Source organism: Momordica charantia (genome assembly GCF_013281855.1).
Source record: "Momordica charantia cultivar OHB3-1 chromosome 10 unlocalized genomic scaffold, Mcharantia_2.0 BLBB01000010.1, whole genome shotgun sequence".
Classification (NCBI taxonomy): Eukaryota; Viridiplantae; Streptophyta; class Magnoliopsida; order Cucurbitales; family Cucurbitaceae; genus Momordica; species Momordica charantia.
The window spans coordinates 2,694,674-2,715,767 of NW_028275158.1; the positions used below are offsets into that span (position 1 = coordinate 2,694,674).

Genomic DNA, 21,094 nt, shown 5'->3' on the forward strand with positions numbered 1-21,094 from the left:
AAATGTCAATTTAATCTATATACCTACAAAACATCTGTTTTGATCTAGCCATTATTATTGATAATAATGTGTCAATTGATCAATTATTTATAAAATCCTAATAAATATTTCCTCATTTTTCTTTATATTGTTTTGTTTATGTTGTTTTTAGAAAGACAACTGGATCAATTTATATACCCATTATCGCGGCCACATGTTTGTACCTCGTTTGGCAACTGAAGATCATCTGTTCGAACCAAAATCAGAAACAGCTAAAACGTCCAACCAAATTAATACAAATTAAAGAAGCAGCCAAACACACACCGGTCTGTCCACACACTTCAAATTTACACACCTGTTCATGACATAAAACTAAAACGCCCATAACCAACCATTACCAAAAAGTTAGGTCAACCTCATAGACAGAATCTCAAAATCTGATCTTTATTCGACATCGGGACGTGGAGAGTTCCGATCTGTTGTCGAAGGGATTTGATAAATTTTTGTTAAATTGTAAAAATTTTACATTTACCGTTCATCATATCTTAATTCTTTCCAAGGATTCAAAGGTTTTCTCGAGCCATAATTTTTCTAAATTAAAATTTGAACCGAACCGAACTCGTCGAGCACTTGAATGGAAACTATTGGGTCTGGTATGACAAATCTTTGAGTTGCTGGGGATCCACTTCTGAAGGAGCTTTTGTGAGGGCACATTGTGCTGTGGTTGTCTTTGGGAAAGCTATGACATCCCTAATGGAATTTGCATCTGCTAATAACATCACCAATCTGTCCAGCCCATAGGCAATGCCCCCTGCGCCAAGGAAAAAAAGTTAAGACCGAAAAAGAAAAAAATCTTATTTTTGTTTTCTGGAAAAATGTATATTCTCTCTTTTATAATTCAAACATTGTGGGATGGAGGATCAAACTATTGACATCATTTTGGCGGGTGGATTTCGATTATTAATGACTATGAGGAGTTGAGGACCATGACTAAAAGCTTTATTGGTAGAATACACCATCTATTTTAGGTTGGTCCATTTTCACAGCTATACCTGGGATAGCCAAATATCGGAGGATCAACTCGACATTATACTCATGACCCACCTCACTAATTTTCTAGGAAGTTTCACCCATGACCAACTCAGGGGACAACAGACAGTTTTAATAATTAAATTTTCCAGATGGGGTCTTGAAAGATCTCTAAACATTTCAAGCCCTTACCCCAAGGCCACCCGTTGGGGTGATTTTCCTGTCCTTGTATTAACATTTCTATAGAGATGGAATAAAACATATTTTTGACTACTTTATAATTAGTCGAATAATTTACAAATCTAACATAAACACTAGGCAGAAACTCTCCTTAATCACTTGAAGGGGAAGTTCTTCCTCATCTTGTTCTCTCACATCAGAGACGAAGGCTAAAGATCTAAAGAAAGTTTTCAAGACTCCCCTCAAAGAAATCGAAGGGAAAAAATGAACAGAAAAGAACAAGATTTAGTCAGAGAATAACCAATACACTATTGAATCACCACAATTAAAAGCTTAATTCACTAGGTTAGAATATACTTAAATCTTTTTAATATATTCTTATTCTTAACACTCCTCGCATGTCGGTCTAAATGTTAAAATTTGACACAGCCTAATATGTGAACTATTTATATCAATTAGAGAGGAAATGGCATTGCAAAGATTTGAACTCCAAACCTCCTACTTTTGATTTCATATTTAATCAACCATGCCCAAAAGTTTAAACCGAAAAGTTAGAATATTTAACCTTTTCAATATTCTTAATACTTGCGTGGTGAAAATGCATTTTCCCAACCTCTAATAGATAAATGGGCATTTAACTCGTAAGCAATAATGATGACTTTAAATTTAGCCATTGAAAGAGAGCTTTTATGGTCCATACCGTGAGGCGGGGCACCCATGTCTAATGCCTCCAATAGATATCCAAACTTTGCTTCTGCCTGCCATCCAGAAAAGAACAAAATTCATATTGTCGGCAGAGAAAAAACTTGAATCACATTGCCAGAAAACAGTGTATCGCATTCATTTTCACATCGAAATTAGGGAGAAGCCAAGTTGAAAGACCAACTGAAATCAATCCAATAACATTTCAGGAGAAAATATCTTGGCCAGGCCAGCTGAACCAATCGGTTCAATCCCATAAATTATTCGGGGTGTACCAAATCGGTCATTGAGGGAGGGCTGAACCAGACCGGCTTGGTTTATAATTGTATTGATTAATTAATTACGGAAAAAAAAAACGTAAACATTTAACTGCCACTTAAGTTAATATATAATTTTATATATTAATATAATTAAGACTAACGGAAACGATTATATGGGTTTTGTTCGAGTGTGGTCAATTAGGTCTTTTTTTTATTCGTGAGTGTCCAGGCCAGCTTATGCGCACCTCGACTAATCTCACAGGGCAGCCGTTTGACCCTACAACATTTGGTGCCGGAAAACACATAGAAATTACTTCCTAAGGTAGTCATCATGAGGTTTGAACCTATTCTCTCTCGCTTCACCCTAGTCCCTTTGGACTAATGAGCAAGTCATGATGATTGTCAATTAGGTCAATTTAGTAACCAAAAAGAACTTACTAGATTTGGTTCACCAAGATCGGTTTGTGTTTTATACCCATCATAGAGAATCATGTAAATCAACTGTGGTAAGAGTATCATACTCTTCAAATTTTAGCACTAGTCATTTCACCAAAAGATATAGTAGACAGTGCCGAAACATGACGCCACCATAAAGTACAGTAGATTAACCCTGTAACTTGAACTTACCTGTTCAGGAGAGATTCCCACAATCTTCAAAACCTTCTCTTGAACTTCACGTTTATGAATTCTCAAACTCCCTCCACCAATCTACAGCATCAAAAGTAATGAAGACTATTTTAGCTTAAGAAGAGAATACTTATCTCGGGAGTAGGGGGAGTAAGCTGTAGAGATAGTACAAACCCCTTCAAATATGCAACACAATGTATTCTTAAAAGCAAGAATTTTCACGATTACCTTTTTTATCTCTTATTCTCAACCATTTTAGAGATAGTACAAACCCTTTTAAATATGCAACACAATGTTTTTCTCTATGCAGGTGGTTTTTCCTTTTTTAATTTGCCATTGTATTCTTTCCTTTTATTTTTAAATGAAAGCTTGGTTTCTCAATTTTTTTAATTTAAAAAAATGGAGTCATAGAAGCTACCTCTACTCCGTTGTAGACCATATCATAAGCTAAAGCACGAGCAGAGGGCAGATCATCAACGTCTTCAGGGTTTGGAGCTGTAAAAGGGTGGTGCAGGGCCTGCAGGAAAAAAAGTACATCTACACAATTAAAAGTCAAAAAGAATTTAAAAAACTCCATTTTCACTGGGTGTGCAGAATTGGGGTCGAAATAATATGGAGTCAAACCTCGAGTCGTTGCTCTAGATCATTCCATTCAAACATTGGGAAATCGGTCACCCACAAAATTGAATGCCGAGACTGAGTAGCCAGAAAAAGATAAATCAGTGACAATGGAAACACTTTGCATAAAACTAATCAAAATATAGGAGCCACGAACTTACATGGTCAACCAAACCCAGTTCATTAGCTACATATAGTCGAAGCCTATCCAGAGTTTTATTTACCGATGCTCGATGACCCACGGCAAACAAGACTAGATCACCAGGTCCAGCAGAGCATCTTCTCAGAAATTCCTCTCTACCTGCAGGATCCAAACTTGATACTAGGGCAGGAATCCCTTCAATGCCACCTGACAGATGTTCATATTCCACCAAGAATGAGATCCATTCCAGACCCCATCTCAATAATCAACATTTTAATTCTGTTGAAATCTTGAAGAGAAAAAGAGGAGTACCGCCGTCCAGAACTTTCAGAAAAGGTAATCCTTTTGCTCCAGATTTGATTGCCTCTGAATAAATGTCACCCTTTTTAAGAGCTGTGTTTGAATATCTTTTAGCACCAGAGGGCACACACAGTACTTTGATGATTCCGCCACTAGACAAGGCATCTGCAAAAACCCTGAATGGAGAATCTGCAAGAATATCAGATACCTGCAGCTCCAATGAAAAATTTATCAATAGCTAATTCAGTGGAATCTTCAACTCATACACGTTACTAATTTCCCATGAACAATATCATTGCCTAATTTAAATTTAGAATGGAGCTTTAATAAACTAAAAACAGTTGAGCATAAAATTAGCGTGCAACAGTTGCCAAAATCTTTGAACATACGAGCCAGTTGATCATAGTCCAAAACTCCTTTTTTATAAAGAATAATAATAATAATAATAATAAAGAAAAAAGAAAGATCGGTACAAACTTGAGCGGGAGTATTGAAATTATAATGATATCTTAGTTATAATGGAAATTAGTCATTGTATTGCCTGTGTAGTTGACTACCTCCCCTCATAGATTTTTTTCCTTATTTTCTTACATCTACCAAAATTGTTGGAGATTAGCCTACCCATTTCTGATCATCTTTCCTCATTTCTTCATTTTATTTTATCTTTTGATAGGAATTTCTTCATTTTAATTTTTAATCCATGGATTTAGGCCTCAATGTAGCACAGAAAAATAATGAAAAGTTTTTCCTATCAAATCTGCCAGAATGCTAATAATGGTATCCAAAAAGCATATTATGAAAACACCAATCCGATTAAAATAATTGAATAAGGATATTAAGCATGAATCCTAAAGCCACCCAGACTTGTATGAACAATAAAACAAGAGGAAAATGCCGAAGTTAAGAGATTCAACAGATATGGAAGTACCGAGTATTCACTAAAGTAACGCAGTAATTAAATTTTTATATTTTCAATCAACAGGAAACTGCTTTAAGGCACAACAAAAACCAGAAGGAAATATCTTTTTTTCACTAGCTGATAACATATCTGAATTCTGATAACATAGCTCATTAGTTCAGGACGTACATAATAAAAACAAGTTCATTTGGAAACTCGGTAGTCAGAATTAGACCCAGACGTAACGAGGAGAGAAGTTTACATCTTGTAATTGAAGATCAAATCTTGTATCTGGCCTATCTGATCCATATCGACTCATGGCTTCAGCATAGGTAAGCCTCGGGAAAGGATTTGGCAGCTGAACACCTTTGACTTCCCAAAAAACCTACAAGTATAATTTTTCTTTACCTTCAGTAGCCAAAAGATAGCAAGGCAAATTATGCCTACAACAAAAGTGAAACTTTCAGGCATCAGACCTTCAGAATACCCATCGGTTCATCCTCCTCTTGATTGGAGTTACTACCTCTTATTGAAATAATTTAATAAAAATAACCTGAACCCTGATGCAGTGATGCCTCAAGGATCAATCAGAGCTGTCAACAGAGTTGACTAATCGGTGACAAAATTGGATCCCTCCAACATCTAAATCACATAAATTCAATGACCTTCAAGACTTGGTTTTACCGAAATCACAAAACCATGCAACGATGCACATAAACCTTAAATGGGTGCCAACAAAAACGTGTCAAAATAATGATGGTGTGAGCAAAAGTTTGTGGCAATTATCTTTGCTTCTTTAAAAGTATTTTTATAGACAGCCTATAATAATGAATACACGCTTATTCTGACATCCCATCATCAAGTTAATTCTAATAATCGGAGGGAAATTACCTTTCTAATCAATTCTTCATTGAGCCTAAGCATGTCTTCCAATGTTGTAAATGCTAATTCCATATCAAGTTGTGTAAACTCAGGTTGTCTGTCAGCTCTAAGGTCTTCATCTCGGAAACACCTGCAAAGAAAGCCACATTAAACTGAAGGTACAGTAGGATTTCTGTAACATACTTAAAACAACCACTTGATTCTCACAACTCAGAAAGGAAAAACAGACTGAACTCAGCTCTCCATTTTCATAGAAGAAAGAAACTATTTATCGAGTTAGATCTACCAATACAATTCTTTATATGCCATTTACGTTGTGAAGAAAAGATAATGCATAAACACCAAATGAATTTACAAGGAAAAGGCATAAATTCGAGAGAAGACCAGAAGCAAGTCATATGATCAGGATAATAAACTCATGAACATGATGGAAATCATGCTTAATGATATAATAGTTAGTACCTTGCTATTTGATAGTATTTATCAAAACCAGACACCATCAACATTTGCTTAAACAACTGTGGGCTTTGAGGCAAAGCATAAAATGTTCCTGGCTTCAAAATACACATTTAAACTGAATCAGACCTGCAAGCCATTGAAAAACGCATTCCATATAATAAACAAATGTAAATAAAACACAATTTTATTTGTTGGAAATGGAAATCACAATTATGTTATATTTAATTGCAGGAAAAGACAATTATGTTGCACGCAAACTTCATCACCACATAAAACATCAATCGAAGAGGCATACATTTCAGTAACACCAGAACTTCAAAAACCTGCACCTAAGCATACATAATTTAACTACTACCTTAACACCTTAACAATCAGTTAAGTTTAGACTTTTGCGCAAGATATCTTTAAATGTAATGAAAAGTTAGGTTCTATAAGATGTTATCACTTACCTGTCGATATAAATTAGCGAGACATACCAAATATCCAATTAAAGGAGTGATCAAGAATAGAGCTAGAAACGGAAAATGGCATCACATTCAGATTTCTCAAGAGAATTGTATCAAGTTTTCAGAAGGAAAAAAAACTAGTTAACAAAATAACCTGAGAAAGAATCATGGATAAGAAGCTGAGTCTATGAAGGTTACCTGAACTCTAGAGGGCACCAGATAATCCCGAGCACCTTCGGGAGTAGATCTAGAAAGTATTGGCGTCTCAATCTACCTTATAACCATCAAGAGGTCAGAATTGAGGTAAGGCTAGAACAAATTCAAAATCAAACCATTTATTTAGTATAAATAATGTGAAGTTCTAATGCAGACGATTCAATAAAATCTCCAAAAAGGCAAACAATCAGTTAGAAGTCGTAAACAGGAAAGTACCTCCACAAAACCATGTACATCCTCCAAATATCTTCGAAGGAGCTTCACCACTTTATGCCGAAGCATTATGTTAAAATTCATTTGCTTCCTCCGCAGATCAAGGTACCGGTACCTATTAATGCTCAAACTCCTTTGAATCTAGAATTCAATAATGTGGGTTTATAGAAAATAAAAATATGTGATACCTCAGTCGAATTTCCTCTTTAGCAGAATCCTTTGTGTCCTCAGCAGTTGTAACTAAAAAGGGCAACTTCGATCCAACAGAATTTAAGATTTGAACATGCTCTGCAGCAACCTAGAATATATCATGAAATTAATACACCATAAGCATAGTGCAATAAGCTAGAAAACCTTTTCAACCTAGTGTCCAGCTACATGAACAGTAAAATGAAATCCTTACATACCTCTATCAAGCCAGTTTTCATTTTCGCATTAATCGAATTGCCAGGCCGAGAACGTACAACTCCTTCTACAGCAACAACATACTCAAGCCTCAAGTCGTTAACGGCCGAATGAGCGTCTGGAAACTCGTTGGGGAGCGTAGTAACCTAATTTGAGCGGCAAAAAATAACTTTCAACAACAAGTCCTCTTCAATTTCAAGTCAATCCCGATAATTCAAACGAAAAGGAACCAAAAAAAAACATAAAAATAAGCACCTGAACAATACCACTGTGGTCTCTAAGATTGAGGAACGTCAGACCACCATGAACCCTGTGCAAGGCAACCCAACCACACAGCCGAACCCGCTTACCAACGTCGTCAACCGACAGTTCACCGCAGAGCGCAGTGCGATTGATCCAACGAAGAGACTCCTTGAGAGGCGACTGTGAATTCGAACAGGGAGCGAGCGTTTCGGCGACGGAGGAAGGCTGGTGAGTGGCGGAAGCAGAAAAAGAGGAAACGGCTCTGTGGTTCGTGGAAATGGATTTGGCGCGGCGGAGATGGGAAATGCGGCGGAATGTGGGAAGAAATTGAGGAGGCTTCTGGCGAAGGGTGGAGGAGAAAGGGAAAGCTCGGAGGAGGGAGCGGGACATGGCTGAGGGTTTAAGGTTTTGGGAATTGGGAATTGGGAATTGGTGGGCGCGCAGACGAAGGTCGAGTGGATGAACCCACGGTCAAGTGGGTGGCGTGGGGATGAAGATGGACGACCAACTTTGGCGCTTTATTTTTATGCTCTTTCTTCACTTTTTTTTTCTTTTTATATTTTTAAACCAGGGTAAAACACACTTTTTTTTTTCTTTTTTTTAGCCATCGAGTTTTAATATAGATTTTTATTTGGTCAGTTTTAAAAAGTGATATTTTAGTCCTTAATTTTTATAAAATAGTTCTAAAATGTCTCTAGAGTTTAATTTTCGTAGGTGGGACAAACGATGTAACATTGATTTTTATATAATATACAATATTTATTAATTTTATATTAAATTTAACTTAGGTGTAATTTTGTCCCTTTCTCTCTCTTTATATATACTCCTTCTTCTCCATTACTCATCCAACCGATGATTTCGAGATCATCGTGATGATTATGCTTAACATATGTGCTTTTTGGTTTTGACAGTTATAATCGATGAAAAACACTTAACTTTTAAATGTGACTTAACCATTGTCAGAAGGATTGTCAAAACCACTTTGTGAAACTACTTGCAAATGTGTAACCACCACAGTATCAAAGTTTGGAATGATTGTAACAGACCAATCTCTCATTATACCTATAAATAAGACGTTGGCTTCGGTACTTAAAATGTAATTCTGTTTGGAACCAACTTACTTACCTTGTTTTAGATTGACTTAAGCGTCAATATGTTTTTCTTTTATTATTTGTAGGTTCTTGCTAGCTCACTCTAATTAACTTTGGGTAAGAGAAGCTTGTGACAAATTTAAGTTCTTTCAAAATACAACATCAACTAATAAATAAATAATAACTTAATGGTCAACTATGTCAAAGGCAACTATTCTTACACTTTAAACTTTAATCATTCAATTGTTAATTTTTTTTTCTATCGTGATTCTTTTTAGTACAACATGTAAGGGTGAGGGATCAAACTCACAACCTCTTAACTAGAGATATATGTCAATTACCGATGAGCTATGCTCGCTTTGACCTTTTCCTATTGTGGTCGGAGACCCAACTCTTGACAATGTTTTGAATATATTTATGAATTATGATTGTCTTCTCTCATGGAAAGCAAATGTACGAGGGGAATAAACTATGGTACCCTAAAAAATGCTATGTGCATTTACCTCTCTTATTTCATTTTCTACCATTCGTCTACTCTCACATATTTTTCTCTTTTTCATTGTTCTTTAATCTATATATGTCTTTAAAAAAAAGTTTGTTTTGGTGTGAAAATGGAACGTAAGAGAGAGAGGCGCACTGATGACCTTCTAATGCCTACACCTAATGGTTTAAGTCGATGTTCCCATTTTTTCGTTGACCCATCATGCAAAAGGTACGCCGTTAAGCGGAATGTTCATTATGATGAGTTGTAGTCGATTAGGAGAACTGCTATGTCACAAGGTGAACAATCAAGTTAGTACTATTTGAGGTGTTCTCTAGGTAAACAGTTAATCACACATATTGGATACGTAAGTTGGGTTGCCCTCGAGCATAGTTGAGGTCGTGTTGAAGTATGAGGACTAAAATCACATTTTAAAAACATGATTTTTAACCTAATTTAAATTAATAATAGATTTAGTCAATCTAAATATATTTTACTAGTCAATGCATATTTTTTAGTAGGACATGCGAAAAGTTGTGAGTTCGAATCTCCTCACCATGTTGTACTAAAATCATAATAATAATAATAAATTTAAAATTATTATACCACATTTAAACATTAGTAAATTTTCTCATGGATAATTGATTTGAATGTATTTTAAATCCATTCACAGAAGAAAAAGAAAAAGTATAAATAAAGATGGAAGGGAAATTTTCACAACGGCTACATGCTCGGATTTACTTAATCTGGAGAAATTGATCCAACGGCTCTAAACTTCTCTCTTCCCTTTCCGCATCCGCATGTTTTACTTCTTCTGCGCAACTCCAACGGTCAAATCCAAAACCCTCCGTTTTAAAGCCCTAGGAAAACTAGCCGTTACTAACCAAGAAGTTGTAGCAAAAGCCCTCTCTCTCTCTCTCTCTCCTTAAATATTTCGCCGACTTTCCATTTCTGATCCATATTTCGAATCTCTGAATTTTCTTTCCACTGTATCTGAATTTTCACTCATTTTCTCCGTCCAATTCCATGGCGGTGCCTTCTAACAAGTCGTCTTCTCCGTCGATGGTAGCCGGAAGAACGAGCCCTAATTCTCGAAATTCCGAAGTCGGCAACGCCGTCCGCCGGAGCTTCTCCGGCAACCCGTTCACGAGGCCGTCGATCGTCGCCAATCCGAGAAGCCTCAATCCCGTCACTCCGGCTAATAGTCCCTCGGGTTTGTTCCTCTTCTCTTCCTATTTAATTGCTTTATTGAGATTTTCGCATGGTTTAAGTCTGTTTGGTTCCCGAGAAAATGGCTGAGAAAATTTTAGTAGCGTTTGAACGGCTACCAAGTCAAAAATCTATACTCATCGGCATAATGTCTCTCTTCTTCGCTACGATTTTGATCGATCTTTTGATTCCTCCACCGATTGTTTCTTCCGTTCTTTGAACGATCTAGACAGCTTTAAATCTGTTTGGTTGCCAAGAAAGTGGTTGAGAAAATTTAAACGTTTTCGTTATGATTTTGATGGTTATTTCGATTCTTCCACCGATTTCTTCCCCGTTGTTTTCCTTTAAATCGTTTCTGCGATCTGCAATTGATTTTCTTATTATGTACTGATTTTTCAGATTATCCGCGAAGGAATTCTGTAAGCAGAGAAATTCTATTTACTTCTCGTGATAACGAGGAGAAAGAAAACGGGAAAGATCAGAACCCGAAACCCATCCGAGTTCGTTCACCGTCGGTCGGGAAATCGTCGAAGCACTTCATGTCTCCGACGATCTCCGCCGCCTCCAAGATTGCTGTTTCCCCGAAGAAAAAGATTTTGGGTGATCGCAACGAGTCAGTCCGGTCGTCTCTTTCATTTTCCGGCACGAAAAGCTCTTCACTCAACTCGGTGAATCCAAACCCAGAGGCAGCAGCAACAGCAGTTGAATCTGATACAAATCCTGAAATCGTTCCGATTTCAAATTCCTCCATTGCAGCGCCAACTCCCAAATCATCAAAAACCGTGAGATTCGCTGGTTTTGAGGTCATTTCTGGTTCGTATGATGATGCAGAATCCACATACAGGTACGATACGAACACAGAGGTGGTGACAGTGGCAGTTGAAACCGATTTAAAACCAGAAATCGCTCCGATTTCTAGTTCAAAAACTGTGAGATTTTCTGATGTTGAGGTAATCTCTGATTTGAAGAACAATTTTGAGTCTGCGGATAAGAATATTTTTACAGAAGAATTGGATTGTGTCAATCTCGATCCTAGTTTTAAAATCAGTCCTGTTTCTTCTCCAATGGTAGCACCTCTCGATGCAGATCCATTAATGCCTCCTTATGATCCCAAAACTAATTATTTATCACCAAGGCCACAGTTCCTCCATTACAGGCCCAACCGAAGAATTGAGCGAGGCAACAGACTTGAGGAGTTCTTTTCCTCTGTCAATGCTTCCGAGTCCGAATTCGCCGAGGAAACTGAGTCTGAGAATTCGCTGAAGGAATCTGATGAATCTTCTTCCAATGAATCAGAGCAGGGAGAGGAAGAAGTGGAAGAAAAAGATGAAGAAAGGATTCATGTTTCTGAACAGAAGGAAACTATTGAAGTTAAGAAGTCAAGTGGGATGTTCAAGATAAGTTCTCTGCTTTTTATCCTTTCAATCACTTTCTTTTCGATATGTGCTGTGGTTCGTGATCCAAATATCTCAGAAAGATCAAGCTTATTAATGGTGGAGCATCCATCTGAAATTTACGAGTTTGCGAAGATGAATTTCAATGTGTTGGTTGGAAAACTTGAGGTTTGGCATGCGGATTCCATATCTTCTATTTTTCATGTGGTTTCCAACTTCAGAGGAGGAGCGCCATCATTGATTTATCTTAACCAAACCGAGTTCCTCTACAAGGATGTGGATGGGCAATCTCTCGTAACTCATCAGACTTTGTGGGAAAAAGAAAATTTTTTGAATGTAATCGAAGAAGGCGCCACGAAGGAAAGAAGAATTGAATATGCTGAGACGGAAGATCATGGCGTGGAGGAGGAAGAAGAATCATTGCAAGAGATTGAAGCCATTAAGGAGATAGAAGCTACGAATGAAGAAGAAGAAGAACAATTGTTGCAGGAGATTGAAAGCAAAACTAGTTATCCAGAAGTTGGTGAAGAGAATGACGAGATTTCTGCAAAATCAGCTTCTGAAAACATCGATGAAGAAGATGCCCAAGAGAAAGAAACCGAAGAGAATTATGCAGTATCATCAGCTGATTTTGAAATTCTTGATCAAATTGAACCATCTGCTTCTAATAAAATCGACGAAGACGACGTCCACGAGAACGAAATTGAAGAGAATTATGAAGGATCATCAGCTGATTTTGAAATTCTTGATCAAATTGAGCTATCTGCTTCTGATGAAATCGACGAAGACGACGTCCACGAGAACGAAAGGAAAGAGAATCATGAAGCATCATCGGCTGATTTTGAAACCCTAGATCAAGTCGGACCAGAAGCTGAAACAGGGGAAACAGAGGAAGAAAACAACGATTCGCTACTGCAACAACAAAGCAACACAGCTCCAGTTTTTTCCCCTTTTGCTGAACCTCAATCTGATTTTCAGTCTTCAAATGGCAGCAACATCAAGATTTTACAGGGAATCTCAGGAGATTTTACACATAACATGATGTTCGCGTTGCTGCTATCTCTAATTATACCTGCAGGATTTATTTATGCAAAAAAATCAGGCTCAAAACCAACCATTGCGGCGGTGGAAGAGCAAAAGCAATCATTGATGAAGGAGGAGGAGAAGACGAACCACAGTCCGGAGGAAGAAGAAGAAGCGGCAGATGATGAGCATGATGATGATATGACTGGAGAATCCTGCTCTTCTGAAACGAGCAGTTTCCAGTACAGCAGCATGAGAGGAGCAGCCGGAGCAGTGAAAGAACCGAGTGAAGCTCATAGCCATAGCCATGGGAGGAAGAAGAGGAAGAATTCAAGAAGAGAATCTCTGGCTTCTTCCTCGGATGAAATTTCCATTTCTGCTTCTCCTTCTCCATCTTATGGGAGTTTCACTACCTACGAGAAAATCAAGCATCATGTGAGTATCCCAAAACTGAAATTCTTTTGGGTTTGATTTTTCTTTTTTTAATATTTTTTTCCCTATGTGTTTAGAAAAAATCTATTCTAAAAAATTATAAGTTTGTTTTGCAAGAGAAGTAACAATCGTAGAAAACTCCCCAATGTTTTGTTATTTCCATGTATTTTTCCTTAATCATATATTATTGATTTAAATTGTGTTTTTAAATATATTATCTGCTTTTATTATGGTCTAATAAAATAATTTTGTGGAGTTTTTTTGTTAAAAAAAAGGTTTTTCTAAATCAGTTTAAATAAAAATTAGGGTCATAGTTGTGAAATATGACAGAGTCCTTAAATTAAAAAATACATAAAAAAAAGTTTAAAAATTGTAATGTTTTTTATCTCTCGAGTTTAACATTTTTTTTCTTTTATTTACAGGGAAATGGAGAAGAAGAGATTATGACTCCAGTTAGACGCTCTAATAGAATTAGAAAGCAACATAATAATAGTTGATTTATGTCTGAAATGTGCTGCTATTCAATTAGAATTTAGAATATTTTTTGCGTACGTTTAAGTTTAGGTAGATGATCGGGGTAGAACTGGAAAGCAACACAATTATCGTTGCTTTCATGTGCTTGGAATGTGCATATAATTTGAGTTGCTCATTTTTCATCTATATTAAGTCCAACAAATTCCCCACTTTTATAAGACAATTAATTTTGATAAATTTAATTAATTAAAGACAAATATATATAACACTTTTTTTTATATCAGTGAGTGTTCGTGTCAACTTATGCGCACCTCGATTAATAAATAAAAAATATTTATCGAAAATGTTTAAATTTTAATCGGTTCATTTTTAGGTTTGTTGTACTTGGTAATATGAACTTTTTTATATAGATATCAATTTTAATATTGCAATTATTATGCGTTGATATTTGATGAATCACTCGTGTTAAAAACTACATTCATGCCAAAATAATATGAGAGAGTACAATAATTATTTTGTAAAAAATAAGGAACTGATTAGAAAAAACAAGCGAAGATACTAAAACAAGCCCTCCAAAATTTTAAGTACTAAAAAATTAAATTTTAATTTATAACATTTTTTATTAGATATCTAATAAATGAACTAAATTTATCAAAATCATTTAAACTTTTTGATTGAGTTGTGATTTATTCATCCTTAATAAATACTAAATATCTAATATTTTTTTTTACTTAAACAATAAAAATCCAACCTAAATGAGAAATAATAGTAATTAAAAAATTTTACAACATGACAATAATATAGACAATTTGTAAGATTTGACTGAGTTATATTGACTGGATTTATGGAGACCTAAATTCAACTCGAATCATGTGGACTAAATTGAAACTATTAAAATTATAAGAATGAAATTGAAATCATTAAAAACCTTGTAACTCTAATTTGCAATTTAACGACAACAAATTAAATTTTGGGGAAAAATCAAATTTAAAGATATTGAAAATAAATTGTCAACTCTTGCTAGGTCGTGAGAGTATTTATAAAAAAAAAATGAAGACATCTCCAGCTGGCACCAACTGGGCAGATTCAAAATGCACTTGTAGTTGTCGCCTGATGGCAGAGACTGCAGATCTTGCTAGGCCTTGTTTTTGCCATCCGTACATTTTTGTCCAATCAACTTCACGTTTTTTCTCTTTTATTTTTTCCCTTATTTTTTAATTCTCATCACGAATTTAAATAAGTTTAATGATTTGCACTATTTTGGGTCTCATAATTTATGCGTTGTTATTTTATAAATTAAATTTTCAATTTTCCATTCATTAAATGTTTTGACCATATGGTCTTATCAAAACTTTGAGAAGTTTTGAGTTTTATAACGATATCTATGCTTGAGTATCAATTTTTTTTATAAACAGACAATTACTTTTGATTTTACTATATCTATTTATCAAGAAAATTCAATTTTTGAGAGGGAAAGAAATAGAGGGAGGTTTAACCGTGTTGAATTGTTTGACCGCAAAAGTGGCTGTATCTCTTCAAATTTTATTAAACGCAATTGATTTATAATGTAAAATATATATATATATATATATATATATATATATATCAAGAAAACTAGTTGAATTTCAAATCTTAAGCACATTATTATTATGATTTGAACTAATTTATCTCCTTTCCTCCTGATTCCATTTATTTGTTTGTTAACTTAAATAACTACTAAGTTAATTTGTGATGGTTGCTTAGTTGAGATTTTTGTTCTACGATCTACTAGAACTCAAATTACTAACCGTTTATCAAATAGATATGCTACAACATCGTCTATTGTTTAGCTAAAGTTATCAACGAACAAAAATAATAATTCCAAATTTAGAGATGTAATTAAATTTTGATGGAAGTTTTTAAATGAATGTTTTGAAAATAAGTGGTTCCAACAAAAATGCTTTAAATTTTAAATTTTAAGCTATTTGATAATCAATCAATTTGAAATTTAGTTACACTATTAAAACAATATTTCTAACATACTTTTTCAACGAGTAAAGTGCTATTTTTATTATTTTTCAAGAGTACACATAAATCACTTCAAGATATACTTTTTCAACGAGTAAAGTGCTATTTTTATTATTTTTCAAGAGTACACATAAATCACTTCAAGATATGATAAATTTGAGTGAGGAATTGTTCAGTTAGATATTTTGGAAGAGTATTAGAAGAGTAAAAATCTCACATCCAAAAAATATATTGAGGTGACAGGTGTCAAAATACTTAAAGTATTAGTATGTATCCTAAATTTTTGAGATAGGACCGAATTACGTGTAATTGTAATATTTTTAAAATTTTTAAGTTTTTGGACTAAATTTGTTATTTAACGTCAAACATATTTATCATTTTCGACCAATTAAAAAAAAAAAGAAATTAGAGCGTGGGACGACACCGCAGGAAACAGTGCCCGCCACGTGACAGTTACAGGCCAACTGGACCACGTTTAAACCGAGGGAGCCAACGCCGGGAAAGTTAGTTGACCGGTAAGTTCAAATTAATATATTGCTTAACACCTAATACTGCGACAAAACTCTCCACATTCTCAAGAATTAGGGTTCTGCCCCGCAATCTTCCCATCGAATATTCTTCTTCTTCTTCTTCTTGTAAACTCCGCCATTGTTCGTTACTATTGTTCCAAACTCGGCGGACAATACCATTCGGGGCGATCCGAGACCTGTCTCGGAGAAGGCCGAAGATAGTTGCAGAGTTTCTAAAGCGGAGCTGAGTTTCATAGAGTTTTGATTACTCTTCAATGGCGGAGGTGAGTGCTATGATGATTCGTGCCCGCTGCAACTTCGTTGCCAAAAACCCGGTGTTAGATGTGAAGCATTCGAGGTTCGGTGTGCCGGTTCCATGTCGTACCATTTGGTGCAATCGGAGGAGGATGAAGGGGAAATTTGGAAATGGAGTGAAGGCGGCAATGCAGGTGGGTTTGGAGGATGAGGAGAGATTGAAGAGATTGGAGGCGACATTAGGGCTCGACGTAGTGTCGGAGAGGGAGTTGAAGGAGAAAGGGTTTTTGGGGATGAGGAAGACGAAGCTCGTATGTACGATTGGGCCCGCGTGTTCTGCGATTGAGGATTTGGAGAAATTGGCACTGGAAGGCATGAACATTGCGAGACTTAATATGTGCCACAACTCGAAGGAGTGGCACAGCGATGTGATTAGGAAGATCAAGAAGTTAAATGAGGAGAAAGGATTTTGTATTTCGGTAATGATCGATACTGAAGGAAGTCAGATTCATGTGGTTGATCATGGAGCTCCTTCCTCTGTTAAAGTAGAGGTAAATGTTATATTATATCCCTGTTCTTTTAGCCGCATTTGAAGTGGTAATCAAATGAATGCAGAAATATGATACTGGGGTCACTATTTTCCTTTGTAATTTAAGAACATTGGATTTATCATTGTTCAGGATGGCTCAATCTGGTTGTTTACTGCTGAGAAATTCGAGGGCTCTCGTCCATTCACTGTTCAGGCAAGCTATGAAGGCTTCTCTGAAGGTGAACCTTGCATCTTCTTTTTCTTCTTCATTTTCTGAATGGTGATTTGTAGAAATATTTGAATCCCACAAGTTAATTGGGATATGAATTTGAGGTTGATGAGCTCGTTGTTATGTGCTTTTATGAATTCTGTCAGGTATCGAAGTGGGTGATTCAATTGTAATTGATGGGGGAATGGCAACCTTTGAAGTCATTGAAAAGATTGGGAACGATTTGAGCTGCAGGTGCACAGACCCTGGTTTATTTCTTCCTCGAGCAAAATGCAGCGTTTGGAGAGATGGGAGGCTTGTTGCGAGAAATCACGAGTCTCCCACGCTGCCAAGTAAGGTAGAAACGTCTCTCTCTGCTTCAAATCAATGTTCCTTGTGATTAATTTTTCTTTTAATCCAACAAAACAGGATATGAGGATTTAAACTTCTAACCTTAAGAAAAGAAGTAGATTTAAGTTATCGTTGAATTATGCTTATGTTGTCTCATTTTGAGTAATTTATTTGCGATAAATATTCATCGGTGTTCTGTTTTAGTTCAAATACAACGTTGGAATGTATAAATATGATATATTCAAAGATCATAAGCCTGAGATATTGCATTGTTCATTGTGGGCATTCTTATGGAGAAAATGTTAGGTTCTTTTTTTTTTTAAGTTATCCCCTTGCTGTGGGATTACAAGTTTTTACCACTATACACTATTGTGGACATAATGTAAGTTTCACTCTTTGAAATTTTCTTTTTAACAATTGGGTTGTCAACGTGGACTAGATTTTACTGCATACAATATGGTGACAAAAATGTCAGATTCATTATTAAAACGTTGTCTTCTTATCGTGTGCTGTCAACATTACAGTTTTTGTCCCCGAATGATATTGTGGACGAAAGTTAGTATTTCATTTTCAAGTTTTCTGTGGGGGTTTTGTCAGCATTACGAGTTTTTTTTCCATGTACACTATCATCTCTGTCTACGATAAAATTTATCCTTTTTTTTCGCGCATAAATCTAATTTTATTGACAACGGGTGTTTTTCTCTTGACAAGGTTTAATTTCTCATATTAATGCATTAAAATGATAAACGAATTCAGTAAATTATGTCTTCTTGGCTGATGTCAATTCTATGCGCCTTAACACTGCTTTTTGCACGGTATGTTATTTGGTTTACCGTTTTACAGGATTGGTCCGACATTGAATTTGGCATTTCGGAAGGTGTCGACTTTATTGCTCTTTCCTTTGTGAACAGTGCAGACCCTGTCAAGCATCTAAAGAACTACCTCTCAACAAAATCACCAAAGTAAGCATGGAGTCAGAAAGTCAATATTTTACCACGAATTAGGTTAACATTGAGGAATTCTTTGCACCAAAGAATTACTGGTGAAATTTTGATACCGAAACAGATGTTGCGTAGCTTCTAAAATCTAATTTAGTAATGAAGGGAAAAAATATTTTCATGCACAGATCTGTAAGAGTACTGGCTAAGATTGAAAGCTTGGAGGCTCTGCAAAATCTGGAAGAAATTATAGAGGCTTCTGATGGAATCATGGTGGCTCGAGGGGATCTTGGGGTTGAAATTCCTCTCGAGCAGATACCAGCAGTCCAAGAGCAAATAACTAATGTCTGCAGGGAACTGAACAAACCAGTGATCATAGCTTCACAACTTCTAGAGTCGATGGTCGAATATCCTACTCCAACACGTGCTGAGGTACGAGTTACACATATTTAAAACGTAACTTTTGAGTTGAAATTACTGGTGCTCTCTGAACATTGTGTTGAGTTGACAGGGTAGAATAATGATCAGTCTTCGTGTTCATCATAGGTTGCAGATGTTTCTGAGGCAGTTAGACAGTATGCTGATGCATTGATGCTATCTGGGGAGTCTGCCATAGGATCATATGGACAGAAAGCGCTTTCGGTTCTGCAGATGGCCAGCAGCCGAATGGAGTTGTGGAGTCGTGAAGAAAACAGAAAAAATGTTCTTCCCAAGCTTCAACTTGGGGAATCATTGCACGATCGCATTGCCGAGGAAATTTGCAACGCTGCTGCTCAATTGGGTAAAATTTACTTTTCTCCGCTCCCTTTCTTTTTCTTTTTTCCCCCTTTTTCCATGACCCGGAATCGGAGTTTACTTCCCTATGTCGGGAGCATCCGTGTCCGTCTTAAAACTCGAACTTGGGAGACATCCAAAGTTTTCTTATTAAGTTTACCTGAAGATTGGAACATGCGACCTTTGGATTGAGTAAGGTGTTACTCAGACACTGCATGTATTTGTCAATCCGGTTACACATGGATGATGGAGCTCTCCACTCCCGATCATGAAAATAAAGTCGGAACTCCCTTCTCCGTCATATCATGTTTAACTTCTCCATGTTCTCTGTGGCAGCTAACAGACTTTCAGTAGACGCCATCTTCGTGCTCACCAAGCAAGGTCACATGGCATCTCTTCTTTCCCGCAACCGCCCGAGCCCGCCTGTATTTGCATTAACCGATAACGACAGCACGAGAATGGCCTTGAATCTACAATGGGGAGTGTTTCCTCTGCGCATTGACCTCTCAGACGACATCGAGGCAAACATTTCAAGAGGCATCGAGCTTGTGAAGTCGAAGGGGCTGGTCAAACAGGGGGACTCTGTGTTGGTGGTCTCAGAAATCTCTCCAGCTCGAGCTGCATCAATGGCGACACAGTCAATCCAGCTCAAAACCATCGTGTAGGAGAAGCAGAAACAGAAACAGAAGCAGAAACAGAAACAGAAACCAATCCCAATCCCAATCCAGGTAAAGCTTTATAATGGAAACTTTAGGATGCTTTTAGTGATTTATGAGTGTGTGTAGTCTGTAGTGTAGTGTAGTGTACCATATGGGTGGTTATTTGTCTATCTCAAAGACTTGAAAATGGAAGGTTTGAAGCTTGGATAGGTTGTTTGTACTAGCTGAATTACTCCATAAAATTTGGTACTGTGATTTGTTGGTATAAAATGACAAAACAAGGTGTACCACTATCTTCATCATAACTTGAGGTGAGATTTTTAGTTGGGATGCTTTTTTTAATTGGTTTCGGAATTTACTAGTATTATATTATCTTTTTTCTTCTTTTAATTGTGATTCAGTACGTCATATTTATACTGTCTTAAATCATAATCAAAAGTGAGAACTTAGCCCTCAGGTGGTAGAGAAATAGTATAGAACAGTTCAAACTCTTTTTTTTTTCTTTTTAATTAAAAATTGTATAAAATTTAAACAACTCACAAACATCCTCAATCCAAGATAGGAGAGGGACCAACCAGCGGAAAGAAATTATTAAAAAAAAAAAAAAGCTAAACACAAGGTCGAATTTATAGGCTAACACAAGTATGTGGTTCCGTCGTGGAAACATATAATTCATTTTTTAATGTTGGAAGTTTAAATTTCTGTCCCTCAAATTTATTGTACTAAAAAAATGTGGCAAGTAAGGATTCATTTAGTATCTTCTTGCTTTTTATTTCTAATTTTATTAAAAAAATTTAAGTATTTGACAACAATTTATACTTATTATTATTTTTAATATTTTTTAACTTTTTGTATATAGATATTTAAAATAAAATTCTCTTTAAATTTTTCAATTTATTCTAGAGTATGATTGAAAGGGAGGGGAGAGAGACGTTAGAAACAGAATGAGATAAAAAAAAAAAAGAAAAAAAAACCCATTTTGAGAGTTTAACTTTTACCTTCAAAGTTCATGTAAATATTTTACTTATAGTCAAAGCGAGTATAGTTAACGGTAATTGTCATATCTCTCAAATAAAGAGACTGTGAGTTCAATTTCATACCCCTACGTGTTGTATATAAAAAAAAGTAGTAAATTATTTTTAATAAAAATTGATATAAACA

General features: G+C 35.9%; 3 protein-coding genes across 3 annotated transcripts; 2 read left to right on the forward strand and 1 right to left on the reverse strand.

Moving 5' to 3' along the window:
- Positions 1 to 404: 404 nt before the first annotated feature.
- On the reverse strand, positions 405 to 8,104 carry LOC111017747 (tRNA synthetase class II (D, K and N) family protein). The gene is made up of 15 exons (XM_022293606.2): positions 7,612 to 8,104; positions 7,359 to 7,502; positions 7,140 to 7,249; positions 6,955 to 7,066; positions 6,721 to 6,792; positions 6,080 to 6,171; positions 5,627 to 5,747; positions 4,998 to 5,120; positions 3,850 to 4,045; positions 3,557 to 3,744; positions 3,402 to 3,473; positions 3,196 to 3,294; positions 2,778 to 2,858; positions 1,889 to 1,946; positions 405 to 790 (listed from the first exon to the last, which is right to left on the reverse strand). The coding sequence occupies exons 1-15, from the start codon at positions 7,987 to 7,989 to the stop codon at positions 621 to 623; spliced, it is 2,016 nt and encodes a 671-aa protein (XP_022149298.1). The 5' UTR covers positions 7,990 to 8,104; the 3' UTR covers positions 405 to 620.
- Positions 8,105 to 10,047: 1,943 nt separating this feature from the next.
- LOC111017725 (uncharacterized) lies at positions 10,048 to 13,889 on the forward strand. Its single transcript, XM_022293568.2, has 3 exons — positions 10,048 to 10,384; positions 10,780 to 13,232; positions 13,652 to 13,889. Exons 1-3 carry the CDS (start codon positions 10,198 to 10,200, stop codon positions 13,724 to 13,726), a joined length of 2,715 nt encoding a protein of 904 aa, XP_022149260.2. The 5' UTR covers positions 10,048 to 10,197; the 3' UTR covers positions 13,727 to 13,889.
- A 2,358-nt stretch (positions 13,890 to 16,247) lies between these two features.
- Positions 16,248 to 20,305, forward strand: LOC111017694 (pyruvate kinase isozyme A, chloroplastic-like). Its single transcript, XM_088119088.1, has 7 exons — positions 16,248 to 17,025; positions 17,155 to 17,242; positions 17,379 to 17,569; positions 18,406 to 18,524; positions 18,689 to 18,932; positions 19,047 to 19,281; positions 19,611 to 20,305. The coding sequence occupies exons 1-7, from the start codon at positions 16,495 to 16,497 to the stop codon at positions 19,937 to 19,939; spliced, it is 1,737 nt and encodes a 578-aa protein (XP_087975214.1). The 5' UTR covers positions 16,248 to 16,494; the 3' UTR covers positions 19,940 to 20,305.
- The last annotated feature ends 789 nt before the right edge of the window (positions 20,306 to 21,094 follow it).